At 36.7% G+C, this 9,969-nt stretch overlaps 1 protein-coding gene across 1 annotated transcript; it reads right to left on the bottom strand.

Annotated features, from left to right (window-relative positions):
• Window positions 1–5,717: 5,717 nt before the first annotated feature.
• Window positions 5,718–8,089, bottom strand: LOC145158247 (zinc finger BED domain-containing protein RICESLEEPER 2-like). Its single transcript, XM_079077169.1, has 6 exons — window positions 7,853–8,089; window positions 6,444–7,736; window positions 6,295–6,340; window positions 6,031–6,150; window positions 5,883–5,956; window positions 5,718–5,768 (listed from the first exon to the last, which is right to left on the bottom strand). Exons 1-6 carry the CDS (start codon window positions 8,087–8,089, stop codon window positions 5,718–5,720), a joined length of 1,821 nt encoding a protein of 606 aa, XP_078933295.1.
• Between the last annotated feature and the right edge of the window lie 1,880 nt (window positions 8,090–9,969).

Below are 9,969 nucleotides of genomic sequence, written 5' to 3'. Positions count from 1 at the left end.
TTCTTTCTCGCAAAGTTGGTTCCAGTTCCCAAACTTTGTTTTGGTTAGAGGATTGGATAGGTAATGGGTCTCTGGCTTCGCGATTTCAAGGTATTGTAGCGCTTGATGCCCGTAAATCCTGCTTTATTTCGGAGCGAATCTCTCTCAATGGTTTCACTTGGAGGTGGAAACGGACCCCAAGCACTCCTCCGAGCTTCTTTAACTTGCTCAATTGACCAGCCTCCTTCTTGATTTTTCCATTTCAGATTCCCGTGACAGGTGGATCTCACCTCTTGCCCCTGATGGTAAATACTATGCATGCAGCCTCATATATAAAATCGATTCCCTGTTGAAGTATGATATGCATACCCCGATGGTTTAGATCAATATGGCTCCGCTCAAAGTGAATTGTTTTATTTGGAGAGCTTGTCTGAGCCGGATCTCAACCTCTGAATCCTTATCTCGAAGGAGAATTTCAATTTCCAATTCAACCTGCCATTTATGTTCTGTAGGTTCTGATGATGTGAATCATATCCTAGTTGGTTGTCCTTATTCTCAGGAGGTTTTTGTTTGGATCTTTAAATGGTGTGATTTGCCTATTCCGACCTTCTGTAATGCCAGGGATGTGATTGACTTCGCTTTCAACTGGGACGTTTGCCAAAGAAAAAAAAGATCCTTCTAGCCATTCTTTATGGCCTTTTTTGGTGTATTTGGAAGGCGATAAATGACAAACTCTTCAACAATCGGTTCATCTCTCCAGCGAAAACGGCGGATTGCGTTATTACAATGGTTTTCAATTGGGTTAAATTTAGGGGCAATTTGGAAATTTGTAATTGGTGTAATTGGGTTGTTTTCCCTCTTAAATCTATTTAAGTTATTTTTGTTGTCCTAGCCTTCCCTCTCTAAGGCTTGGGCTCCGCTTATTTTTACAAAATTGGCCGTTTCAAAAAAATATATATTTTTTCAACACAAATGAGATTTTGTGTCGTTTATGTTTCCAATTTCCAAAACCGAATATCAGTTTACAATTTAGTACACACGTGGCCATAAAAAAACGATAGTTTACAACACGGAATCATGAGAAAAACATGTCTTAGTTATTTGTTTTTAATAAAAATAAAATTTTAATCTTCAAACCCAACAGAATAGAAATATAAATTTTCATATATCTTGAAAACAAAATATCGTCAAACATTTTTTTTCTTCCATTTTATTTAAATCATAATATTGCTTGCACTTTGCACTAGGATGCTAAATCACTAAAACATCGAATTAATCATAAAATATATAGTATTATTTTCCACCTACAGTCCATTGGGCCGTTCATTGGATCCTGATTTCTTACGCACAGTAGGCCCAACCTTAAATATGTGTTTATGTTTTCTAATTCAAACAAAATCAAATATCAAAATTAAAAACTTTGCTTAAAATAAAATGAGTAAAATCGTTAAAAAGTTGTATATACAAATGATATTGGTCTTTTATTGGATATCTTATATAAGATGTTCGTCCTGTCTGAATTGAACTCAATATTCTTTTACTAGAACGATTTTAGTAAGATTTTAATAACATATAACAAATACCAATTATTTGCTCATTTTGTTTTGTGTTCGAAACATTTGTTCATGCTTTCCGATTAAATTAAAACAATTTCATGTACTTGTGTTATTAAATTGTTGTTACAACTATAACTTGGTAAGAATGTAACCGACCATTAAAAAAATATTGAAATAATTGACCATTTTTTGGAAAAGCTCAAAAAAACCACTTTTTTTTCTTCATGTGTAACCACGTTGTTAGAAAATAATCTTCCAAACAGTATTTTTAGTTTCGAAATATTTTTTTCTCATATTTTTTCTTACTATATTCTTCCAAAATATTGATTTTTAATGAAGAAGATTGAGTTCATAGTCAATTGCTAAACAATATACTTCATCTCCAAGAATCCATTTATAATATTCATGATTATTTTCTTATAAACAATTTTGTTCTTCTTCTAATTTTTTAGTTCTAATTACCCAAATAAATGAGATAAAAAAACTAATTTTAATATTTTATAAGGATTCATAAAGTAAATAGATCGAGCAAAGCAATGTGGGTGAAGGATAGTATTGTAATATTACAAGTTAGTTACATTTTTAATAATAATAATTAAATTAAAAATAGTGTTTTTATTTTTTTTAATTTATTAAATATGATTATATTAATTATTTGGATATATATGTGATTTAAGTTTTATAAAGATATACATGTAATTTAAAATTTTTACAATGATATATACGTTATGAAAGTTTATAAAAATATAAATGAAATTCTTCCTAAATATGATAAATTTTCCTGAAGAAACGAGAGTAAATTACACGAATGGTCCCTATGGTTTGGTGCAAATATATACGTTTGGTCCCTAACTTATTTTTTTAACTCGAAAAGTCCTTACTGTTTGTTTATGTTACGAGCTTGACCCTTGCCTTACCTAAAAAGACTATTTTGCTCTTCTTTTTTTAATTTATTTAAATAAACACACCCCCAACTAGGCCTGGCAATTGGGTTGAGTTCGGGTTGGCGGGTCACGGGTTAGAATACATTGACCCAACCAACTCATATAATATATGGGTTAGTGGGTTGGTGGGACACGGGTTGGCGGGTTGAAAAAATCAACCCAACCCAACCCATATAACCCGTATAAGTATATGGGTTCGTGGGTCAATGGGTCGAACCCAACCCGTATAACCCATTTAATAAGCAACACATTTTAAAATGAAATTGAAAAATACAAATAAAATGAAGTCATAAAGTCTTAAACATTCAACTGTAACACCCATAAAATTCAAGCCAATTTAAAACTTTTTAATCAATTCAAAGCCCATTAGTTATCACAATATGTTTTCAAAATAGTTTCATATCAGAGTATCCCAAAAACCATAAGTCCAAAACACGAGGATGTGTACGATCACGCCTTCGCCTTGCCAAGTCATCTAAAGTACCTGAAACAATAAACTGAAATCGTAAGCACGAAGCTTAGTGAGTTCCCCCAAAATACCCATACCCACAACAATAAACATATAATCATAAACAACATACTATAGGTCCAGTCAACCATCGGGTTGGAATACCCCAGGTCCTCAACCATCCGGTTGGAATGCCAACATACTATGGGTCCAATCATCCTCAGGATGGAATACCCCAGGCCCACAACCAACAGGTTGGAATGCCCACATACTACGAGTCCAATCATCCTAGGGATGGAATACTCACGGCCCACAACCTACAGGTTGGAATGCCCATGTCTATTGGCCTCCGCACAAAGCAGATAAACCTCAACCGCTAAATAAACATGTGCACATATAACAGATAATCACATAACAGTCTATAGACAATACTTGATCTAACGGATTATACCACATAGCACATGACACCATCCTATCTACCAGGATGCCGATCTAACAGGTCATACCACATATCATATAATATTATCCTACCATCTAGGATACCAGTCTAACAGATCATACCACATACCATATAATATTATCCTACCCTCTAGGATACCGATCTAACAGATCCTACTAGCATAACATAACCAGATAACAAACCAAAGGGCCGGCCTTGGTGCCTTAGACCCTTGAGTATAGTGAGGATAACTCACCTGGCACTGTTGAAGTCCCGCAGATAAAACTCCAGCTGCTGGTGGACAGATTCCCGAACTGTCAACATCAAACAATACCCAATTAATAATTGGGTTCCAAGCCCAAGGTCCAACTCACACTCCAAAGACCCAAAAGTCAAGTACTGGGCCAAAGCCCAACATATGGCCCAATTTTCCAGATTAGGCCCAGACCTCTACATGGTCTTTCCTTAAGGCCCATTCAATTATTCTAGTCCAAACTCTTGGTATTCCCATGACCCAATATCACATAATCATAAAGGCCCAGATATGGCCTATCTATGGCCCAATTTTCCAAATTGGGCCCAAGTCTCTCACATGGGCCTTACCCTTAAGTACATCCAATTATTTAGGTCCATTTACTTATTCTTGGATAGCCCTTCAATAGTCCAATCGCCAAAGCCCAATAAGAAAACCCAACACAAGGCCCAAGTGAAATTAGGGTTTTCACATGAAATGACAATTAGGGTTAAGTGTTCCTACTTAACCCATTAAGGACTTAATCCATTAAGTCCAATATTGCTTTAGGTTAATTTGAAAATGATTATTAATTATTATTTTAGGTTTGAATATTTAATTCCAACGTGGGTCCCGATAAATCCCCAAAATTAGGGTTTCATGACATTAGGGTTTTCCAAACCCTAATTAGGGTTTCCAACCCAATACTAGCCCATTAGTCAATTGGTTGGGCTTTTAGGTCAATTTGGGATTCATTGAGCCCATTAGGGTTTCTTTGGGCCTACTAGGGTTTCTTAGGGCCTACTAGGGTTTCTTTAGGCCCATTCTGTCCAAGCATCTCAACTAGTCCAAAACGCAAACAAGGCACACCACCACCCAACACGGCGGTAGGAGGCGGTAGCCACCACCCTACGGTGGTGGTTTTTGAGTTTTTCTTATCATTCCGATACTTATTACAGATTACAACCCAATCCCGATAGCACACACTCACACACTAATATAAACACACACACACACACACCTAGAGACACGCACACAACAACCACCACGCGGCGGCTGGTGGTGGCAGAACAAAAAGGTGGCGATAACCACCATGGTTGGCAGCCATGGTGGTTTTTCCATGGTTTCCGGCCAAAAGGGCACAACCACCCTCGAGTAGCAACACCAAAACACACGCAAGCGTGAACTGATCACGCAAACCCATCCATCAACGACCTGGAGGCGGCAAGCGGTGGTAGATGGTGGCAGGAAAGCGGCAGCAACAACAATACGGCGTCTGGCGGCGGCAGTAGCGCGAGTGGCGGCGACAGCTGCGGTTAACGGCGACACTGGTGACGTATCGACAGGAAAGAGGCGGAGAGGGAAGAGGTTCGACGATCTCCAACCGAAAACAGTCCACGATGGGCGCGGCTTCGCACTTCCGATCTCCTGATTGGCGGGACGTCGTCTTGAGGTTCTCGCCTTTGTCGACAGCGGATGCGACAGTGGAGTACTCGGCGGTTCGCAATGCAGCAGCGAGGAGGCACGGCGGCGGCTGGAAAGAGCTGGAGGTATAAGGTGGCGGCTATGAATAGTTAGGGTTAGGGTTTAATATGGCGAGGGTGGCGGGTTATAAACCCCGTCCATTTTAGAACTTTTGCATATTTACAAGTCTGGTCCCTCCCTATAGGATCTTTTCAAATCAAGCCCAAAACTTACCCTTTAGCCCCTGCCTCCAACAAATCTTTTCAACTTTGATCCAATATTTACCATTCAGCCCCCAGCTTCTAAAAATCCTTTCAACTTAAATCCAGAATTTACCAAACAACCATCAACCTCCAAAATTCTTTACAAACTAACCCGTGAATTACACTTTAACCCCCGAAACTCCAAATCATGTCATTTGGCTTCCCGAAACCAACACTCCACTAATTATTATTTAATTTTTGGATGATAAGAATATAAAATAATAATAAAATTACATTTCGGGGTTCCAGATTTATTATTTAATTATTCTAATTTAAACGGGATGTTACACCAACATAAAGTTATAAACATAAAGTCATAAAATTGAAAATAAACACATTCATGCAAAGTGTAATTGTTCAAACATATCCAAAAATCAAATGCAATAGTTCGTTCATGCTACAATTTCCATTTCTTCCTCCGACATCGACTTCTTCAAGATGACCTTCAAATAGAAACAATATGCAAAATTAAATTTATGATCTTTTGAAAGCTACATAAATAATTATACCAAAAAAACTCACCAAATGACAACCTAAAGTATTTTGGAATTTGTAGCCTCCGTATTGTTTTCGTTGATGTTCAAATTCATTACATTTTGAGTTAGGTTGTCAACAACCACATTCAAATCAACTGCACAAGGAATGGGAAAAAAAGAACAATTAATACAAAATTTTAGTTAACACAAATAAATTATGAAATATTACCTTTTTCTCCAAACAACCAATCCCTAGTACAAACCAAAGCTTCAACCACATCAGGCTTCATGGAACTTCGATATTCATTTAGAATTCTTCCTCCAAGACTAAAAGTCGATTCAGATGCACCTGTTGAAACGGCAACACAAAGTATATCTATAGCTTATTTAGCTAATTCTGGATATCTATATTGTTGGGCTTTCCAAAAGTCAAGCATGTTAACAGGAGAAGTTCTTTTAGCTCTTGGCTCAAGAAGGTATACATGCAATTGACTTGTGGTATTGGAACCCGAATCATCATTATCATATTCGTCAAACTCCTATAATTAAAAATAATATATATAAAAAAGAATTAGTAATTTAGTATATTTAAAAACTAAACTATAAAAGCAAATTTAATGATAATTAAAAAATGTGATTTACCTCAAGAATGTTGTTTTGACTAGAATCTCCCCCAACATTACTTTGTCTAATGTTGTCATCGCTCCCTTGATGTGATGTTGAGTCGAATGTGGTTGCATTTTTTGAAGAGTGCACATATTCATCATAAAGTTCATAAAGGGCACTCTCAATAGCCTTAAATTGTGATGAACCTTCTCCATAAAGTTTTTTATAGCAAAAGTCAACAAACGTCAACTTATATCTAGGATCAAACACCACGGCTATAGCTAACAGAAGATTAAAATCAACCCAATATTTGTTGAACTTATTCCACATTTGAGTAGCTATTCTTTTCATATACTCATCAGGACTTTTCATCTCTTCAACCAACTTCAAATGTATTCCAAAGATTTGAGGGAAATACAAATTTGAAGTAGGATAAAGAGATCCTGAGATCTGAAGAGTCGCATCATAAAACACTTTCAGAAAGCTACACATTTTTTCAACTCTTTCCCATTCATCAGAGGACGGGCAATCTTGAAAGTTAGAATCACTCAAACTAAGATGCGAAAAGGCTAGTCGATAATAAAGTGCATAAGAAATCATCCTATAAGTGGAATTCCACCTAGTAGGAACATCTTGCATCAAATCTTTATTGGTGTCCAAAAGATTTTGTGAGCAACATTGACAAAACCTTGTTTTTCTTGCTGAAGATCCTTTGACATATTTCACAAATTCTCTAACTTTTTCCACAACAACATCAATTTGTTTCAACCCATCTTGAACAATCAAATTAAGAATATGGGCATAACATCTCAAATGAAACGGGTTACCATCATATACTAAAGAATTCATCAAACGTAATTGATTCTTAAGCAATCCAACACAAACATCACTGGAGGAAGCATTATCCAAAGTGATAGAAAACAATTTCCTTTCAATTTCCCAACTTTTTATCAACCCACTAATCTTTTTCGCAATAGCAACACTGGTATGTGGAGGAGGAAATTCGGAAAAATTTAAAATCCTCTTCTGTAAGACCCGATTGCTATCAACATAATGGACAGTCAAACTCAAATAACCATCTGTAACAATAGATGTCCAAGCATCAGAAGTCAAACACATTCTACTTGGACATTTAAGCAACTCGATACGAAGTCTATCACACTGACTTGCATATAACTTTTTGACGTCTTCCTTTGCTGTGTTCCTACAAATATGACTGGCATTTGGTTCCAAGTATTTGCAAACATTTCTAATTCCTTCATACTCAACGAATGAGAATGGAAAGTCATGTCTAACAATAGCTTCAATCAACAATTCTCTAAGTCTTTCCTAACTAAACTTTGGAGTTCTCATATTCATTACAACTTTGCTAGCAGAATTCATATATTGACCAATATCTCTGGTATTATTATTTTCACATTTGGTTCGATGGCGAATTAGATTACTGGTACTGTAAGCACTTCTTGTTTGATATCTTTTACCATATTTGTTGCACACACAATATAGGATTTCATCTGGTGTTTTTGTAGGTAATTTAGTAAAAGTTTTCCAAACATCAGAACTTGATGTCCTCGTTTTCCTTTTCTTTGTAGAAGTACTTTCAGCTCATTGAGATTCATTTGGTGCTGCAACTTCTTTAACTGAATCATCACTTTCACTTTCTTCATTGTCACCCTCCACATTATTGTGAACAGTGATATCTTCATTATCCATAACTCACTAGAAAACCACAAAAGAAATCATCAATTATCTAACAGGTTAGAAGCAAAGCAAATAAAAGAAACACAAAAACACAGTGGGTAACAGATTAACAGGTTAACACTTAACAGATTAACAGGTTCTGCTCAACAGTGAATGATATCTTCATTATCCATGATTTGTTTGTCACATTTTTGGCATATCATTTAATCATTTATGGATATTAGAATTTAGAAGAAAATCTAACAAAAAACAAAAGGTAACAGGTTTTGATCAGTGATCAACACGAAAGCAATTCAGCACCCTAAAAACAATTTCTGATCAACAACACAACAATCAAATAAAAAACAGAACAGAAGCAAGCTCATGAATTCTCAACAGGTCATCAGCTTCTAAACTAAGAAACTACTATGATTTTTCAAGATGAACACGATTTTTCAAAAGGAATTAGTCATAATAGATACATAGGTTCGATGTTTTGACTGTTTAGTCAACAGACAACAATCCCGATTGTAGATGACTTAGACTGTCACTTATGAATTACTAGAGGAATCGAGGACGGGGGTGGGTTAGGGTCGTTGGTTCGGACCACCGGAGCACCGGAGGACGAGACGATCAGATGAGCGGTGTGCGATAGGCGGAGGACGAGACGACGACCGATGAGTGGTGTGCGACTGTGTGTGCGACACTGCGATTGTAGATGACTCGATGCCAATCGACGGAGACGGGAGACACGAAGTCATGATCGTCAGTTTTGGACTTTGGAGACTGAAGACATAAGTTCTTTTTGATTATTGATTAGGGGCTAGGGCACACACACTAAGTCGACTCGAATGTCTTTTGCAGTTTTGGAATTCGAAAAAGTGGAAAACAATTAAATGATAATCAGATATTCAAAACTGATAAATAATTAAATATATTTTTTAAACATGATATATATATATATATATATATATATATATATATATATATATATATATATATATATAATCGGGTTGACGGGTTGACCCGCGAACCCAAACAGGTAACCCAACCCAACCCATGAAATAAATGGGTTGGCGGGTCAAAAATCTCAACCTACACTCGTTTATTTTCGTTTTGGATCAGTGTCGGGTTACGGGTTGGGTCGAGGATTGCCACCCCTACCCCCAACCTCACCCTCACCTCACCTTACCTTACCTACCCCACCATTTTTTCCTATTCCCCCTTCCATTCCCGTTTCATGTCTATGACTGCCCCTCCTCCCTAGAAAGTTATCTACCGTATTATTCACCACCACCGTCCACCCCATCATCAGAGTTAAAACTTAAAACCACTGCATGTCTACATTTAAAATCAAATTTATCAATAAGCCTTGACATATTATATAATATTTATCTTTAACAATTGGACTGGGATATCTTTTTTTTGGAAACGGAAAACGAATTAAGTGGAAGACTACTCGCAATATTTCAACAAGCACCCCGGGTCCGAGCTCCTTTACAGGGCAAACTCAGCCCCATAGGGATTTCCAGGGAAAAATTCCTCAGACGTGGCACCACAAGAGGTAGTTTAAGGGAATCGAACTCCCAACCTCACGCCCCACATGGGTATAAAACTCGGTGCATCAACCCAGCTAGGCTGGACATCACTTGTTGGACTGAGATATCTTATTTAAATATTGAAGCATAAATTAGTTATGAAATCTGAGATCAAAATTGAAACAAAAGTCATACATGGAGCACGAATTGAAACTTGAAATTCAATTTATGTAGATACACTTGACGTAGGACTCCAAAACTTGAAATTAAACAATCATGGACACAGATTTATGCAACAATACTTAAAATCATACAAAGGAATTTATACAAAGCAACTGAATAAA

This window comes from Lactuca virosa, chromosome 2, assembly GCF_052849685.1.
Source record: "Lactuca virosa cultivar CGN04683 chromosome 2, Lactuca_virosa_CGN04683_v6, whole genome shotgun sequence".
Taxonomy (NCBI): Eukaryota; Viridiplantae; Streptophyta; class Magnoliopsida; order Asterales; family Asteraceae; genus Lactuca; species Lactuca virosa.
Note: the sequence above shows the minus strand (reverse complement) of the source record. Positions and strands in the feature narration are given on the sequence as shown.